The 19,033-nt window shown below is 39.1% G+C and overlaps 4 protein-coding genes across 4 annotated transcripts; all 4 read right to left on the reverse strand.

Annotated features, from left to right (window-relative positions):
• Window positions 1-2,285: 2,285 nt before the first annotated feature.
• Window positions 2,286-3,692, reverse strand: BDR25DRAFT_280577 (uncharacterized protein; the record flags this gene model as incomplete). Its single annotated transcript, XM_033687823.1, has 3 exons — window positions 3,485-3,692; window positions 2,647-3,415; window positions 2,286-2,556 (listed from the first exon to the last, which is right to left on the reverse strand). Exons 2-3 carry the CDS (start codon window positions 3,285-3,287, stop codon window positions 2,286-2,288), a joined length of 912 nt encoding a protein of 303 aa, XP_033551788.1. The 5' UTR covers window positions 3,288-3,415; window positions 3,485-3,692.
• A 584-nt stretch (window positions 3,693-4,276) lies between these two features.
• Window positions 4,277-6,511, reverse strand: BDR25DRAFT_340594 (uncharacterized protein; the record flags this gene model as incomplete). Its single annotated transcript, XM_033693519.1, has 2 exons — window positions 4,277-5,788; window positions 5,852-6,511. 2 exons carry the CDS (start codon window positions 6,509-6,511, stop codon window positions 4,277-4,279), a joined length of 2,172 nt encoding a protein of 723 aa, XP_033551789.1.
• A 2,159-nt stretch (window positions 6,512-8,670) lies between these two features.
• On the reverse strand, window positions 8,671-9,717 carry BDR25DRAFT_214988 (arylamine N-acetyltransferase 4; the record flags this gene model as incomplete). The annotated part of the gene is made up of 2 exons (XM_033684821.1): window positions 8,671-9,286; window positions 9,341-9,717. The coding sequence occupies 2 exons, from the start codon at window positions 9,715-9,717 to the stop codon at window positions 8,671-8,673; spliced, it is 993 nt and encodes a 330-aa protein (XP_033551790.1).
• Window positions 9,718-12,628: 2,911 nt separating this feature from the next.
• On the reverse strand, window positions 12,629-12,787 carry BDR25DRAFT_214912 (uncharacterized protein; the record flags this gene model as incomplete). The annotated part of the gene is made up of 1 exon (XM_033684819.1): window positions 12,629-12,787. A coding segment is annotated over one exon (159 nt), but the record flags the coding sequence as incomplete, so codon positions are not given.
• Window positions 12,788-19,033: the final 6,246 nt, after the last annotated feature.

The following is a 19,033-nucleotide window of genomic DNA, read 5'->3' on the forward strand; positions in this document are numbered from 1 at the left end:
GCTCGGAGCCGCATTCGACACACTCGCTGGATACACCTTCGCGAGAGTTTCTTTGAACCATGGTATGCCGATTCGAATTTTCCATCTGTAACCAGTAATTGACATGGTCAAGGGTTTTACGTATGCCCCAATAATGCGGCAGCTGCGGCAGGCGCCGTATACGGTGTCCTTATGTTCGTTTTCCGGCTCCCGCAGTCGTGTGCAGTATGGAGCTATCAGGAAAAGGAAAGGAAGAGGCTGCGACGAGAGGGATTCCACGGAGGAGATCATCACTGGAGGAAGCTCATGAGTGCCGAGGGCCAGCTTGGCTTCCAGCGTGCGTTGGCTGGGATGATGCAGTAACGGTAATGACAGAAGTAGCCGTTGAGGCTTTGTAGACCCCTGTACGGTAGTTTGAAATAATGTCGAGATTTGAGGCAAACGGCTAATGTAGTACCTCCTGTATCGCTTATTAAAGCACACCCACTTGAACCCCTCGTTTTATGCAGCTATTTCCGAAGGAAGTGAAATAAACAAGGAATCTCGGTGACCTTGAAGGGCCGCAAGGGACATGGGAACGGATATAATGGTGTAATAAAGGGCTTAGAAAAGGTCCAGGCCATGGTAAAAAGAGATGTCCGCCCAAACGGCAGCCGGTGTTCCGATATCCTTGATTATAGGGGATTCCTGGAAAGCCAACTGGGAAGACAGTTGCAGAAGCCATAGAGATTCCATTGTGAGTCCACGAGTTCCTGAATCCGGCCAGCGAGCTGATGGACCAGGGCTTCCAACGGGCCGTACTACGGTCCGTACAAAGTGAACCGTAACGGTCACGTGTTTAGTACAAATGTACTAAGTTTGTGAGCCATACTGTACAATTAATAATGCCCTAGGTACAGTACATAGTACAGATTGTATTACCCTTTTAGGAAGTTTATATAGGGGTTCTAGAGGGGTAGGAGGGCTCTAGCAAGTAAGAGGCCTATAGGCGCTTAAATCTCTTTTTAAGGGGTTTAACCTATCTATCTGCAGTCTGTTGTCTTAAGAATGCCTATTACAGACTATTTTCTATTATAGAGTTATCTATCTACGCCTTTTACTGCCTTATAGGCCTTATCTAGTCCTATCTGCTCTTGTTACTAGGGAGAACTAGTTATTTTATAGTTAATTAGACCTTAATTTTACATCTTTAGAAACTTATAGTCTTAGCTGTTTTAACTAGAGTACAGTGTACTTTAATTAAATTGTACTACTTGTACAGATTACGTGAGCTGTAACAGTTATAATACGTACACCTACCTCTCCTCCTCCCTGTTGTACAAACGTACACAAAATCTCACCCGTACAGGCCTTAAAATCGCCCAATCGTACAGTACTACGCCTCGTTGGAAGCCCTGTGATGGACGATGACAGGGTGGCGAACAAAGAGCTCAGGTAACTGGGCTTTTGCCTTCCAAAGTCTTTCGTTGCCAGGAATACTTCGTCCCTTTAAGGAATTGACATTAGTCCCAAGACAATGATATTCAGCTAGTCGGTCAGATGTTGCGATAAGACAGCTCTATTCTCAGGGGCTAGTTTCAAGCCGACCTTCTCGCCTTCGACCTGTTAGCACGACGCCCCCGCGTTCAATCTCTGCTCGAAGCTCCTCCAATTCAGTCTTGAACGCCCTCAGCTGGTAGATCTCTCTATTTGATTCTAGTGGGGATGTCGCTGTCAAGGACCCATTGGCCTTACAACTCGGATCCTCCGGCGTCAAACTTAACATGAAAGCGTTGAAGTTACCATGCCGCTCTCTGAAACTCCGAGTCTATGTGTCCTAGATCCATCTTTTGTGTGCTTGTCAAATTAATCGAGTGTGGAGGAGGAAGGTCCGGTCGATGGAGATAGTCGTGGGGAAGGAAGTTAAAACAGCATGAGAGCGGGGTAGTTGCTCGGTTTTGCGCATTAACTCTCCAAAAAGACTAAAAATGGTCTAACTAACAATCTACCAGTCAAAACTGTACCTGGATGAAGGGCGGAGCCTCATGAAAAGCGGCGTCCGTGCGGGAATCCGTTTCCGCGCACGTGTCCCAATAGTGAAACGCGGCACGAGGTCCGTGTCTGATAACGCTATCTCGGCGAGCCACGTCCCATGGCACGACGGAGAATTTCTTCGGAACGAAGGCCTTCCGATTCGGGAAGCCGAAATAACTCATAGAATCATGAAATCGCAGCTCTCGCCCATGCATTCCGCGTCCATCTAAGCAGATTCGCGTGCTCGCGAAGAGCGAGTGAGGTCGAGCTGAATATGAGAGTCAAACCATCATCTAAGCCTCCCTCTCGCCCCTCCTCCCAGGCTCTACCTCAACTCCCCTCCTCTCAAATACTAAGCACAAAAAGAACGCCAACAGCTTACTGCTCCCAGTGACGGCGAGCCCCAATCCCACCCACACAACCAACTCAATCACCGTTACTGCCATGATAGATGTAAACACCAATGTCCCTGCAATATAATATATTCCCCAAGCCAACTGCACCGGCCATGCCTCATCTGCACCCTGCACCGCCGAAATAATACTCCTTTTCCGCTCTGGATCTCTTTCATCGCATTCACGAATCTGCAGCCCATACCCATTCGTCTTCACACGGGCACCCGCATCCGCGCCTTGGGCTTGAATCCTCTCAGACTTTTCACTCTTAATTTTCCTCCTCCTTAGTCCCGCAAACACCATATGAATCGCCGCTGGAACAAGCGCGACCACATACCACGTCGCCACAAATACCGGGTACGGACAACCTAGTGCGCTGCGCTTTGAATATATTTCCATAACTGCGAGCCCAGCATATGAAGCCAACATCACGACTGCCGAAAGGGCCACCCAAAGCCCGGTCACAAACCGGGTCTGATCCCACGCCGCCTCCGCCATCGTGTTAATCCCGCCAATTCTTTTCTTTGTCTCTTCGCTCGTTCCTGTCTCCACGGGCACAAGTCCCAACGCGAGAACTAAGATCTCAACAATCGGATTCAAGGTGTCTGTCACGTATATTATCCTGCGCTCCGGCCACGCTATGTCCTTTAATGTGAGCGGGACTAGCCCCATGATGAGTGCGGTAGCGGCGAACTGCTGCTTTCGGGATTCGCCGGCGGCTTCGAAAAGACAGTCGGCGGCACCCCAGCACGCTTGGACGTCACTTTTGGTCCACCATCTGAAGTATGGTTTGAAGGGGGAGTGGATGAGTGAGTTTACGTCGGCGGGGCAGAAGCCGGATTCAATGCGGCCGGCGATAGCCAGGGTGGGGAGGGTGGTGAGGATAAAGCGGAGGGCCATGGTGGAGTGGGTTGGAGAAGTGTGAAGGTTGTTGGTGGGCGTTGTTATCGTTGTGTGAACGGGTGGGGTGTTCGTTTAAAAAGATTAACGGGCGCTAGGAGACAGAGCGCTCTTGAATCTTGCTTGACCTAACGATAGTATCTCAGTATTCTGAAACGGTACCTAAACCAATCTACAGATAAATGAATCTCTCTCACCAAAACTGTACGTAGAGTTATAGAGAAAACAAGGGCAATGCAGGTTGTAAAAACATCCTGGAATCAGTCTTTAATAACCACATGCGTCGTTTGCCCAGACACGGTCGGTGAAGGTTGCGAATTTAGCCCCCACGAACGTGGTGGATCCTTTGGGGGCCAAAGCTGTGACAACCAAAGCTCCATACGGAAATCTTGCGAAGCGCTTCAGAATGTGGCTTGGATCAAGCAACTGAAAAAGTAAAGAGTGAGCCATATAATGAGAACTTCAAATTTGGGGCTAAGCGCAGAAACTTGAAAGATGACCACACCAACTAGGGTACCACCCTGCACGGCTGCTCGGGGAATTTGTAATGATTCGAGCCCTACATCGCACCTGCAGGAGGAATATCTTCAATAAGTTCGTGGGCGTATCAGTTCGTAGCAAAAACATCAAGGAATGGAGCGATTTTCCAAATCCGGCATGCTATGCCCCTGAATGCGCATCCGTATTCTGAGACATGTATGAGACGTCTGAATTGAGAACATTGCCTCAACGTACAATGCTTACCTAGCCGTTTTTAATATCCTACAGGGGCTGTAAGGTGACGGTTTTGGATTACATGCGTTCCTATGGTTGGATAACAGGCCAGGTTCAGCCAAAAGGTGCTTGGGCGTGAAAAGGAATGAGATCTGATTTCCCACATTGCAGGATGAGTACGTGCCAACTATAGCGTCCAGAGCATACGCCAAGCGACCAACAATAAATCCTTATGCGAGTTGCCTTTCAGACAACCCGGCCCCCACTCCGATTCTTCAATCATCATCCACACCTCCATACTTGGCGAAATACTTCCTGCCTGCCTCCTCAAGCTCATCCCTTTTCTCAGCCCACTGTAGCGCCTTCTCATGCACTCCCATAAACTCCATCCACACTTTCTTCCCACCTACCATTTCCGTTGGCTTCCCGCGCAGCAGCAAGTTTAAGTCAACTCTTAGCTGCAAGTAACCATTGCCTAGGAATGTAAGCTCCATCTTGTATTCCTCTGCAGCTGTCCGAATGGTCATCGTGCGGAACGACGCATGCGGCGGCGGCGAAAAGCTGAGTAAGGAAAACGACGTCGGTCGTGGAGGAATGCTAAGACGCGCGGTGAACACATTCTGGTTCTTGAAGCCAGCGATAGTAGAGATGTGAAAGGTGCGCATGCCATAGCCGTAACGATCAAAGTGGTGCTCTGCATATTGGGGGCAATACAAAGCCCAGACCCCCTCGATCCTACCAACAGGCACTGGCACCTTGGCAAGGATAGTTGTTTTCAAGAAGCCTTCAGCCTGTCTGACGCGTTTGGTTGCTTCGCCTAAGGAATTTTCTTCATGGTCCTTCTCAAGGAGAGCCAATACGTTGAGATTCTTCTCTTTTCCAATACGGACGATTTCCTCTTTCTTCGGCGTGCAACCGCTGGCAGTACCTAGGCACGGAAGAGGCACGTCGGCGATGTTAGCTTGGTGCCAGGCCATATAATCGTGGAGATATTCTTGCTCTTCAGAAAAGTTCACAGCAATTTGCACCTCTGCAAACTTCTGTGCGAAGACGTTGAATGGCGCCTCTTCATGGGACTCGCGGGCTTTTCTTCTCCTCTTCTCAGGTTTCACGAATGCATCGATTCCGGCTCCAGATCGAGCATAAGGCTTACCAACGCGCTCATATCCATTCGGGAGGTCGACAGACGACTCGGACGAAGATGGAAGCGAAGCTATGGCCGAAGATGCTCGGGAGGATTGTTTCGAGTGCAGTCTCGGTCTCGGCTCACTCCCAGAGAGAGGTTTGATCATTCTGTCAAGCGTCGTTGGGGTGAAAGGAAATGGCGCCTCAGACTTTCGACGTACTTTATGAGGCTTCGGCGTCTTAACAGAGGTATGTGATGATAGATTGGTGTTCTCCTCAAGAGTAAATGAGTGATGTTTATCCTTCAGCCGTGGGTCTTCGATCTTCTTTGGGGCGGAATTCCCAGTTTGAAGAAGTGACGGGAATGGTACGGGAGTCTTTCGAAAATTTGGAAGCACCCCTTTGCCAATTGAGGTCGGGGGTGTCTCAGGCACCAATACATCCGATACGTCATGGGCAGTATTGCGCTTTTTCTCGGCCTTTGCTACGATATTGAATGAGGAAATATGTGATGAGGAAAGAAGGGGAATCGGCGACTTGCGAGGAATCTTGAGATTGGGGGAGCCTCCAATACCGTTGGCGTTTAGTGTAACACCAGTCGTCTTGCCTTTGGTAAGTTCTTCGCTCTTCCTCTTAGGTTTCTTTCCTCTTAACCCTCCTACCTTTACAACCACAATCGTTAGCTCATGTTCTGACGTAAGAGCAGCTCGGACCTAGAAACCTACCTCAACCTTACCGGTACCAACGCTGGGGCTTGCTCTTGTCTCTTCAGGCATGTAACTGTGGTTTCTAAGGGCTTCCATCATAATTAGCCGATTTGTAGGTGCATCGGACGAGTCCGGCTGAGACACAGAGAGCAATCCACCGCCAAATTCGTTCATGCTCTTCTTCATATCCTCAACCATGTGAGCCCCAACCAAGAATCCTCCTGTGCTCCCACCCTTTACATGTGACTTTGTCTCAGGGGCAACTGTTGAAGCCCGCTTTCGCTTCTTTATCGAGACTTGTAGGTTATTACTAATGTTGTCCGTCTTCTTATCGCTCTTCGTAGGAGTAGCTGCGACAGACGGAGAAGCCTGGTCGACCAAACTAGTTCCGATTAGTTCGCGTCCCTTTTCAGACTTGTCCCCAGTGGCTGAGACTGCGATTTCTCGCTTGCGGTATTTCTTCTCGCTTTTATGCTTCTTCTTTTCACTTCGCTCTTTCCAAAAATTTCGATCTTTCCTACGCGAATGTTTCTTCGTTGAATTGGTTACTGTAGAAAAGTCATCCTTGTCATTACCGTCGTCGTCGAAATCCGTAGTGCTGAACGTCTGGCGCGACTGCGATACGTTATACCCGTACCCATGGTGACGCGGAATGGTGTAGAGACCATTGGGCGGCATGATTGTTGGATGCGCTGAAGAGCGATCGCAAGATTCCTGGCACTTGGGCGAGGTTGCGATGAGATGCAGGAACAACTAGTGATTGAGACTCAAATGGAGGGATGGCGCGGTCCATGCAACGTGTAGCAGCTTCCCGAAGTCAGCAAACTTGCTCCCAAATGAAAAGAAATAGAAGCGAACCGGTCAGATTGACTGCTGGTGTAGATGTTTAACGTTACGCGACGACGCCACGTTATAACAGGTAAAGAGAACTGACAGGTCGAATTAACGAGAAGACTCAGATCAGTACAGCGAGGTAGAGAAGGTGAAAGGAGGGGAGGTTGGAGGGGCAACGCAGGGAGAGACATTGCCAAAAACGCACGTGACAGGTGCTTTCACTCCAACTGAAGGTTTGCGATATTGCTGGCTACCAATCACGCCACAGGGAACCGCTCCCGCCCTGCCTTAGTAAGTTTAAAATGGGGCACTCCGTCGATGAAAAGAAAATCTGGGCGTACTGATATCCATATATGCTAGGTAGCTAGACGTCAAAGCGAAGTGATTCGGGGATCCATAGCAGAGGACTAGACCACGTAGTGCTCATGTGGTAGCTCTAAATGCTCTCTATAGTTCTAATTAAAGTTAGTGCTTGATTACTGACGGCATGAAAGTATGAAGAAGTCCCTGGTGGTGAAAGTTCTACATGCGCGGCGCGTAAGAAATTTAGGCCTCTTTGGAGAGGTCAGGCTAAGTTCTCAGACGCGTCAGACGCGTCCGACCCCTTAGCGCAGAACTGAAATCCAATTTAACTAGCTCTCTATCTCCACCACCGCCAGGACGCCGTTGTTCGAATTCGCCTTGTTAAGTTTCTAGAAATGCAGAGGTAAACAGCGTCTCCGTCACGTCGATGGCTACTCAAGAGCTTCTACTCAGATACTGAACTCTATTTATCAATCACAGAGGTTTATCTCACTACTAGTTATATACTATCTGGCAAACGGCTAATCTATAGTTTCTTATTGTGGCAGTCATTGCAGGTCGTCGATACGATTGGGACACCACAGAGCCCCCTCCTCAAGACCTTCCACCACAACATCCTTTGCCCCAGCGTCCGACCAGGCCTCTACAGAAGACAGCCCAAACATACCGAAATTAGCCTAGGAATCAATTGAAAAAGGGCCATGAAGAACATACGATAAGTAAGGGAAATTTCGAAGTAAAACGAGTTAATACGTACACCCCAGGAGCAAAGTCAGGTCCCCATTATAATGAAACATATCATTAGCATTCATTCTGAATAGATAAACTCAATATCGGCCCAATCTCATAATTTCTCACAAAAAGGACCGGCGTTATCACCACAAGAGTGTGAGACCGTCTTCCCAGAACGTGTATCAAAAGAAGACCATGAAATTTCTTCCGAGATCTCCTCTAGCAACGACAGTTTATCGGATAGATCCTCCTGAGACGAACATTTTCGAACAACCCCTGGAGCAAACCAGGGTATGGTGGACGGCAGTAGGATCACTTTTTTTTTTTTGAGTTCCTGCGATCTGTAATGTGTTTAATATTGAAACCAATCAGAAATGCGACGGGGCACCGCGTCTATATGCTTACATCGAGTTATGGCAATCAGAATCTATGCAGTAGCACCACACGCACAGCTCAAGAGCTCAAAGAAACGCAGCAAGGCCCTTGCGCTCCGCCCTCTAAGTTCTAGCGGATCACATCGTTAGAGCCTAGTAGTTCCGATATCGCTGAGCAGGGGAGCCCGTCATGAAAGGCCGAAATCTGCTATTTGAGAGAGAATTGGATTTAGGCGAATGGACCACAGTGAGCGTGTTTCAATAAACTGAAGGCGACGCGTGGATCCTGAAATTATCATCAAAACAGCGTTTGTTGACTTCCGAGCCTTCTTGCGGCGATTGGAATCGCTATAGTAGTGGCACAGTTCTCTCTTTCACTTTCCCACGGAGTGAGATGAGGGTTGATGAATGCGTGGATGAAAACGCATGGAGGAGAAGAGGTGGAAAGTGTAGATGGAAACGAGTAGTTGGAGGAATAAACGTCTCGGCGCGAATTTATCGTCTTCGCAGTGCGACGTGGTGTCAGGCGAACCGCGCCAGGGTTGCACTGGCTTTGTTGCGAGATTGTGATGCATCTTTCCAGAATACCCTCTATCAAGTCCCACCATTGCCTTTAGGCATTCCATTAAGGATCGGGACCTTAAGCTCCGTGCAATGTCCAACAATGCTTCGCTTCTCTTCCTCTGTCAACGTGATCCCGAACCACTTCCTCAATGCCTGCACCCTTTCATTCTCCGTCTGGCACTCCTCTACAACCTTAGTGCTTCCCCCAAGATTCTCTTTTACAGTCCCATTGACCAGCATCCGCTTCCCATATACCTCTTCCTCTCCAGAATCGTCCTTTAGCCGGCGCAAGAACTTCACAATCAAGATGGTATACGTCTGAAAAGACATTGGCGAGTTACCGGTATACCAGTTCATGACCTTGAAGTCCTCCTCCAGGAATTCAACCTCCGGAAACGCATAGAAGGAGTTCCATGCTTTGTTGTTCCCATTCCGATACTGATAGATCCAGAGTTTTGTCTTCTCAGATTTATCCACTTGTTGTGGGATGTGGTCGCGAATGAGGCGGACGTCTTGCTGACCAATATTGGGTACCACGTGTCCGGGGATGAGAGGGACAGGGTTTATTGCACCATCACCACCAAAACCAACATCAAGCATGTATTTTGCACCGCAAGGTAGAGTGACTATATTTACGATGTGCACCCTGTGACAAGGTTAGATGTGGCTAGTGGCTTTCAAATAACAAGGAGATACGAACCAGCCAATATAGGTGCCGCTCGGTACACCGTTCTCCCGAAGGCGAACCCTCACACCAGCAGTATACACCTCGAAGCCAAGACCCCTCAGAATATGGTTAAAGAGGATGCTGTTTTCCATGCAATATCCTCCACGTCCGCGCCCACCGCCGACAATCTTCTGGAATAGATGCTGTGGATCAAGCGAGATCTTGCGATTCGAAGAATAATGTATGGAGAGGTTCTCGTAGGGAATCGTTGATATAGTGTGGACGTGCAGAGCTGCGAGAAATGCAAGATTATGCGGATACGACGCCTGGTTCTCAGCATGGTACTTTTGCGGGAGTTTGATGTGTTTCAAGTAGGTGGATATCTGTTCTGGGGAGTATGCGGAAGCCATGCCAGGTGTGGGGAGGACTTTCAAACAGTGGCCTACACCAACAAATTTATGTACAGAAGGAAATCGAAGCCACTCGCCCAGATTGAATCGATGATCCTTCACTTCGGCTTGCTGAGTCACTGAACAAACGCACGCCATCGGCATCCGATATCCTCAAGCCGACTTCGGCATTCGGACTTTTCCAGATCCGGATAGACAGCCGAATCATCCCGACATCGTGGGTTCCTGCATACGCCTGAATGTAATGATCAGACTTGCTGTGCGCTTTGGAGTATCTGGTATAAGAATTTTGCACACGAACATCAAAAAATCCTTCACTTGCTTATTTAGGGATCGAGCCGATCAGTTGGGAGTGGCACTGTAAAGAGCACAAGATCTTAAATAATGGGGATGTTGCGGGTGGATTCGGCAGCCCAGTGGATGCCATGCTTGTTCCATCTGACTACAGCGCTGATCAGAATCGGGCTTTTGGAGTTGGGTGGCAGGGGCCATCATGTGGAAGTCTTTGACTCTCTTTGTCTTTCAGGGGGCCATGGTGAGTGAGCCGTATTGTCTCAATATGAGGAATTTTTCTGCTTTTGATTTTAAAAAGCTGATTCATGTCAACGCTGGGGCAGATCCGTAAATGTAGAAGTGTTTATGAAAACTGTTGTTTGTTGAGAATGATGACCTCGGGCATTCGTAACCAAAAATGCCCAACCCTCTCTTCGTGAGCCTTTTAAAAGTGGGCCAGAACTTGCGTCGTTGGTATGTCTCTTAGTGGCAGGAATATGTGCTTATGAGCAGTTCCTGATATAGCTGAATTCTTATTTCGGACCGAGATATCTGCCTTCCTAGCTAGAGTTCTCTTCGTAGTATTCGTTGTCATGATGTACACTGTGGCCGGACAAATCCAATATGCCACAATTTTCTCGAATCGCGGCTAAGTCGATCTCTTCAGCGATGACCTTGGAATGTGAATAGAACTCTGGCCATTATGAATACTTTCGGACGGAAAGATATTCCATCGCATTGTCCTTAGGGTTGCGGCTGTTGTGTACCACGATGGAGCTCGAGGAGTAGATAAAGGCCCAGACGGACCTGCCTCTTGAACGCTTTCGATAAGGTTATGTTCTGGCAATATTCACGAGCTCCATTACGGATTGGTTCATCTCGAGGGAGTGGGGAGATACGGGTTGAAAGACTGCGCATGGCAGACTGAGGATAGAGCCAAGGTCAATTGAGTAATCTAAGTAGATGAAGTCAATTCCAAGAACTCAGTATTGAATTAGGTGATGAGAACCAAACTGGGTAAATTAAGCGCTAGTGTAAGGTCTGGACCAGAGATGTCAACAATTAAGTCAATCAAGTTGGGGTGAATTGCTTGTTTAATTAACAGATCTAGTGTCTTTTGTTTAACTTAATTAACTTAATAGGCAAAATAAGGCTTAACTTGTTAACTTAATTAACTTAATTAATAAGTGTACTGTATAAAACTAGTTCCTATAGTACAACAACAGCGTACAGCGTATAGTGTAGTAAATTAAGTGTTGTAGATCTTATAGATTGTCTCTAGCTCTTTAGAAGAAATAGTCTTACTACGTAGACTTTATAATCTTATTATAGGCTTTAAGCTAAGGCGCTTCTAGCTATAAAGACTCTAGAGAGCAGAGAGGAGGTCTGCTTTGCTGCAAAGACATTTTATCTCTAATAGATTACTAAGCTCTAAGAACGTCCTCTTATAATTAGTAGCTACTACAAAGATGCTTAAAATTGTAAAGGTAAAGTGTAATAAGATAAGGTAGTTATTAGCTTTTCTTATCTAATAAATAATTAGGTTACGTGTAAATAAAAAGTTTTTAGGCATAAGTAGCTTAATTATCTAGTGCTTAAACTTATTATAATAATAGGCTAGACAAGTGTTATTACTTTATAGGGCAGCTCTTATAAACTCTAACTAGCTTAAGGCTAGCCTAGTACATGCCTTTTTTAGCAGAGGCTTTAGAGTACTAATAAAAGAGGTAGCATCTTTAAACTCTAACTATAAGTATTAAAAGCTAACATAGTAATTGTCTAGCTAGCCTTTATATATATAAGGCCTTTTATAAAGCTTCTTATTATAATTAAGAAGCACTATTTAGACCTTATCTATGTAACCTTTTATGCGTAGGTAGAGATAGTAAGTAGTGTAATACACTAGAGTGTTTTTTAACTTATGTAGATAATTAATAATCTTACTATAAGCTATATTATAAGTAGCTTAGACATAATTCTTTAAAGTGTTAATATTATTAAAGTTAATGTTATTATACTAAATAAGCATTTTATTAAGTGTTGTTATAAGCTAATTAAGCGTAAAAAGGACCTTCTAAATAGCGCCTAACGTGCTAGCTACACCCCTGCCCTCTATGCAGGTAGTAGCTTCTTTAAAGAGCTAAAAGATCTATTAGTACTTTATAATTATTACTTAGTCTTTAGCAGTAAGGCTGTCTTCTTTAATAAACTAACACTTCTTAAAATTAAGTAATTAAAAGTGTTAATAAGTGCCTTAGTAACAAAACTTTATAAGCTTATAGTTAATATAATTATTAAAAGGCATATAAAGCTTAAGTGTATGTGTAAAGTAATTATAATAGCTATTTTACTTTATCTTTACTAGCTTAATAATTTTTAGTGTTTTAACCTTACAATTGCCCTCTAATTAAGCATTATAAGTTGTCTAGCACTATTTAAAAAGCTGTTAAGCTTGTAAAGTGCAGATAAAAGTAATAACATTAATTAAAACACCTAGAGGGCTAGCATAACACTACTTATTAAGGAACGCCTTTTCTTTGTTAAGATGCTTTTTTATGTTATTAAATGCTTTATAATCTTTACTAAAAATAATTTGCTAGGTAGTAAAGTTAATTATATAGCAGGCGCAGCATAAGTGTTAATAGTAAGCGTTAAAGTTATATTTAATAGCTAAGGCGTTAATTATAAAGTTATTATTTATAGTGTTATTAAAGATAAAGTAACCTAAGTTATAAGTAAAGATCTTAAAGCTCTTAAGTGTAGCGTTAATAACAGTAGCAATATTAACGCCTACATGTTAGCCTATTAATAAGGGCAGGCCTAAGACGTAATTATAAGGCGTACTATTATAATTAAGATAGTAGACGCAGATACCTATTAACACCTATTTACTACCTATTAACATCTAGTTATTAAAGGAGACGTAGATTACTAATTACACGTTATAAAGATAATTAATAATAGCAGGCATGTACAACTTGTACTCTGCAATTATATAAGCTTGTAGCGTATTGTGGGACCTCTAGAGCTCTGCCTTAGCTAGCAGGTTAGCCTGCTTTAACATAGCTTAAAAAGCAGCGCTCTTAATTACTAAGAGTGCCTAGTTATTAGCTACTACCTAGTTAAGCACTAATTATAAAAAGCGTAAGCGTAAGAAGCTTTTTATAATAAGGTTAGTAACACCTTAAGATACTTTAAGGCCTTTATAGTAAATGTAGGCAAGCAGGGAGGACTGCTAGGAGGTGGGCGTTGTAACGCAGGAAGTAGATTTTTAGCTATTCTTATTAACACTGTGGCTAGCCTTACGCTTAGCAAGATAGTGCATAATTAACATAGTTAATAGATCTGCTTAATAGAACCTATTAGGGTGCTTATAATAGTAGCAATAGTAGCAGAGCTAGTACAGGCGCTGCTGCTGTCACGATTGTGCACGAGTAAGGTTATAGAGCTTCACAGAGGTCTAGTTTAATTACTACGTGAGGTATTATAGTAGGTACAAGACGTTGTGTAAGGAATAGAAAAGTTTAGAAGGAAATTAGTAATTAAATACTTAGCTTAAAAGTCTAAGCACTTTAGGTATAAATTAAGCCTATTCTAAGTTTAGTTAGTGTTAAAGCAGTTTATGCTTAAGTTTATGTCTATATTATGTTATGTTTATGTTAGACGTGCACTAATAATACTTTAGTACACGTCTAATATAGTTATGTCTAGGATCTAGAGAGGATACTATAACAGTACCCCCCCCCCCCTTATTAGGAAGGGAATCCTTTACATTAGTAGTTCTAGCATTAGGTTGTCTTTATTAGAGTATAGGTTTAGTTTAGATAGGTATTAAGCGTAGAATTAAGTTACTATAGAGTTCTCTTATAGAGCTTCTGCAAGTTCTTATAACAGTTTGTTATATCTAGTCTATTTTATAAAGTATTTATAGATATATTTTTTTTTATTAAACTAGATTTATTTAACATCTTTTACAACATATTCTAGTTTGTTGTTTATAATAATAAGTTTAGGTAGTAGGTTTAGCTGTCTAAGTAGATAGTTAAATTTAGAAGCTACTTAGCGCAGCAATAATACATAGAACACAGGGTGTATCTTTATGCTGTTAGGTAGGATTAATTAGTAAGTGTGCAATAAGACTATATAGGCTACTATAAAAAGGCTAAAGTTCTTTTAATTAAGTTTTTTTAATTATTAGTTTATTTAGATATTTCTAGCGTCTAGCTAGACCTTCTTACTAGCTACATACACAAGGGCAGAGGTTTAGAATTAGTTTATGTACTCTTATTAAAAAGCTTAAGCCTATGTAAGCTTTTTATAAATATATTTAAATATATTTTAGATTTTATTAATAAGTCTATTTACATCTATTACTTATATAAATTAATAAGTTAGTTAGAGGGTATTTATAAGTAGTTTAAATCTTATTTAGAGGTAGTATCTGTAGTTTACTAAGAACAAAGATACTTATATTAATTTAAATGTTATGTTATTAGCTTTAAACTATGCTATAGCTAACTATTTTACCTAGTTATTTTACTAGTAGTTTGTGTACACTTATAAGACTTATTTTATTATAGTGTTTATATTTTTAGTTTAGCTGTTAGTCTTTAAGTAAAAAGCTGTAGATAGATAGAGGACAATTTAGAGCTATTTATAAAGTTTGTCCTAAAAAGCTAAGACAAACTGTGTACCTCTGTCTAATATAATTGTGTTAGGCAGGCTATAGTAAACCTATATGTATTAGTAGAATAACTAGGCTATATTAGAGGCAGTTATAAAAGAACATAGTATTAAGTGTTAATACTTAGTTAAGTAATTAACAACTACTATAATATTTATGTACTTTTTAGATAAAAGTAGGTTTATAATAAAATTAATTAATATGTCTTTCTAAGCTTATTTAAAGATTAGAAGTAGTTTAAGTAGGCTATTATACCTTTTTTAAAAGGCCTTTACTTTATAGTAAGTATAGCAACATAATATGTATTAGCGTACAGTATAGAACATGCAGGGCTAGTAGTACTCTCTCTGTAGTAGGTTAAAAGTCTTTTCTCTGCCTAGGTGTCCTTTAACAGGCAAGTTATGTATAATTTAGAGTAGTTTAATTCTTAGTTTATTAGAATTAGAGATTATAAGTTAGTTATAGTAATATAGCTTACTATTTTAGTTTTTATAGTTAGCTAGTGTTACTTTCTTTAACTAACTAGCGCTATTTTAGAGCAGGTTTAAAGTTTCTTAGATAAATTTATTATTTAAATACTTATTAGTAATAATTTAATTAATTATTTAATTTATTTTGTTTAAGTTAAGGTCTAAAAATAGCTTAAGTTAAAGTAGAGTTTAGTATTAAACCTTTTACACTTTTTTTTAAGCAAAGATGTTTTAGGATTACTTTATAAAGGCATCTAGTTTTCTTTTATTTTAACTAGAATAATAAGTAATCTTAAAATTAAAATAAGACAGGTATTTAAACTAATAGGCTTATTAGTAGCTAAGTTATTTTATAGTTATAAAGTACTATAAGTTCTTATAGTTAAATAGGACTTATATTAGATGCGCTGCACCTTCTAGTTTAAGTTGCTATTATTTAAAGTAGTATACTATAGTAAGTAATTTTTTATTATAAATCTTATAATTACCTTCTACAGGACTTATTCTTTTTAAAAAGTATATAATAGGCTTAATAGTCCTGTTTAGCTTAGTCTAGAAAAAAACTTCTACTACTACATAGTCTAAGGCATTAGCTTCTATAAGTATTAGTAGTTTAAAGTTAAAGTAGCAGAGTATTAAAGCTTTAGTAAAGGCTTTTTTTAGCTAGTTAAAGAACTATTAGTAATTTAAGTTAAAGTTAAATTAAACTTTTTTTTTAGTAAGTGTAATTATAAAGCTTACTAGCTGCAAAAAGTTATTAATAAATTATTAGTAAAAGTTAGTAAATTTTATAAAGGCTTAAATATCTTTTATGTTCTTTAAGTATTACTAATCTAGCATAGTCTAAACTTTAATAAGGTCTATTTAGATGCTATCTGTAAAGATTACATATTCTAAATATATAACCTTTAATTAGTAAAACTTGCATTTATTTATATTAAGTTATAGACCTGCTTTTTCTATAGCCTTTAGCACTAGGCGTATATGCTATTTATACTCTAAAAGGCTATTACTATAGATTAGAATATTATTAATATATATAGTGTAGAACACGTCTAGGTAGGGTTAAAGTAAGTTGTTTATAAAATATTAAAAAGTACTAGGCATGTTAGCTAAGCTAAAGGGCATTACTAGGTACTTAAATAGTCTATATTAGGTCTAAAACACTGTTAGCTACTTATTACTTTTTACTATTCTTAGCTTATTAAAGGCAGTAATAATATTTAACTTTATAAAATACTTTGCTTTACTTAGTTAGCTTAGAGTTTTCTATAAAAAAAAAATTAAGTATTAGTTTTTAATAGTAATAGTGTTTAGTCTTTAGTAGTTAACATAGAATTAAAGCCTACCTCTAGGTTTTTTTATAAATAGTATAAGTAACACTACTAGTAAGAAGCTAGCTTAAATAAACTCTTTTTTTAGGTTCTTATTAAAGTATTTTTAGAGCACTTTTAATTTATTTAGTAACATTCTATATAGTAGCCTATAACTAGGTTGTTTACTAGGCTTAAAAGTTATTTAGTAATTATATAAACATTATATTAAAAGCTTATTAGACTTGTCTTAAAAAAAGACATGTAATAAGTTATAGTAGTTTTAAAGGACTATTATTTTTAAGTTAGTGTGTTTTTAAAAAGCTAAAGCTTAGTTTATATTAGAAATTATAACTATGTAGATTTTATAATCTAGTTATTAAGCTAGAGTTATAAATAAAGCAGGTCTTATATAGTAGATGTCTATCTACTGTTTAAGTCCTAGTTTATGTTTAAATTAGGTAAGTAAAAGTTTTTTAAAAGCTTTCTCTTCTTTAGGTTTAAGCAGTTATTAAATTATTTTATATAGCTTATTTTAGTAAAAGGCCTAGCTTATTAGCCTTACTTAGGTAGTTCTTTTTTAAGTTATTAAAAAGTAAGTTTAGAGACCTTTTATATTAAGTGCTATTTAGGTGTTGTTTAGGTGTAAGTGTAAGCATATATTTTAGCATTAAAAAAAGTTAAAGTTTAGAACTTACTCTTAGTAATTAAAGGTAACCTTATGCTAATATAGCTATAGTTGTTCTAGAATTAGGTTATAATATTCTATGTTTATTATATAGAGCTTAATCTACTCTTTATAGTATTAGTAGGTAATTATAATAGTTATAGTACAAAAAATAAAACCTTTTTTAAGTTATTTTTTATTAAATTTAGTTAGGTAAATTATTTAGGTAAGTAGTGTTAATTAAAGATTTAGTTTATATGCTAGTTTTTTATTAATGTAACCTATGCTATTTACTTCTAAGTTAATAAGAGCTTATATTAAAGCTAATATAGTTTTTTATTATAAATATATAAAAATATTAACTTAGTACTTTTAGTTATTAGTAGAGGACTTAGCCTATAAGTTAGTAAAAATCTAGTGTTAAATTAGTTCTAGAGGGCAACTTAGCTCTAGAACAAGCCTTTTTACAGGCTTCTACTGCTATAGCTGCAGCTATGTTAAGAGTAGTAAGAGAAATTAAAGCTTAAATATAAGTTAGAGCCCTTATAAAAATAAAATTAAAATAGTAAAAATTTTTAATAAGTGCTAGTAGTGCTACTTACATAAACTTAAGAAAAAAGAATAAAGCAGTTTTAAAAGATATAACTATGCTTACTACACTTAAAGTATTAATTTTTCTTTTTATAATTTTTACACTTTTTAGAACTAACTAGAGCATAATTTAAATTAATTTTTATTATATTAAGGTCTTTATTTATAACTGCGCTAGTTTAGAGGTGTATTAGAGCTTATATAAAGAGAAACTTTATATTATTATTATAAGTAGTAATTAGGTTTGCATACATATTAAGGTTGTTTAAAAGGGGTTCTTCTACTATAGCATGTTACAGTTTAGTTAAGAGGAAGTTATGTAAGGCTATAATTAGACTTATCTTATTTAGGCCTATATTAAATGTAAGTTAGCAGAACTTAGTAAAGTGTAAAGTAAAGCTTTTTTTTTTATTATAAAGTGTTTAGGTAACTTAAAGCTGTTAACTTTTTATTTAGGTTTTTATAAGTTACTTATAAAAACACTATAAATTAATCTAAGTTAATAATATCTTTATTTATTAGTAAGTTAATTAAGGCTGTTATATTATAGTTAAGTTAAAAGTAAGCATATAGTAACTAGAAGTGTTTAAAGAGAAATTAGTTTATATTTTTTTTAAGTTTATATTAAAGCTTATATAGAAAGAAAGGTAGGTCTTTTTATTTTCTATTAAACAGTAGAGGATTAAGAAGTTAGTTAGATTTTATTACTAAGTTAAAAAAGTTATAAGTTATAGGCAGTGTTAGGTAGAAAAGAGTTAAGCTATCTTTAGACTTCTAAGTAAGCTTTAAGGCTAGTAAGTTCTTAGTTCTTACTACTATAATAAAAGTTAAAGTAGAAATAGACTACTTAATAATATAAAGCTATTCTTTAAAGTCTTTTTAAAAAGCTTTAAAGCTTATAATGTAGTAGCTTTTTTATAAAGTAAGTGCTTTTTAAAAAGCTTTTTAGCTTACTTTAATAGCTTAAAGTTGTGTAAGTACTAAGCTTATTAGATTAAATTTAGAAGCTATTCTTAGCTAAAATTTTAACATAACATAATGTTATAATTATGCATAAGTAAGGTTATAGAGCTTTACAGAGGTCTAGTTTAATTACTATGTAAGGTATTATAGTAAGTATAAGATGTTATGTAAAGAATAGAAAAGTTTAAAAGGAAATTAGTAATTAAATACTTAGCTTAAAAGTCTAAGTGCTTTAAGTATAAATTAAGCTTATTCTAGGTTTAGTTAGTGTTAAAGCAGTTTATGCTTAAGTTTATGTCTGTGTTATGTTGTGTTTATGTTAGACGTGCACTAATAATACTCTAGTACACGTCTA

The sequence above is a fragment of the Lindgomyces ingoldianus genome, assembly GCF_010093535.1.
Source record: "Lindgomyces ingoldianus strain ATCC 200398 unplaced genomic scaffold BDR25scaffold_6, whole genome shotgun sequence".
Taxonomy (NCBI): Eukaryota; Fungi; Ascomycota; class Dothideomycetes; order Pleosporales; family Lindgomycetaceae; genus Lindgomyces; species Lindgomyces ingoldianus.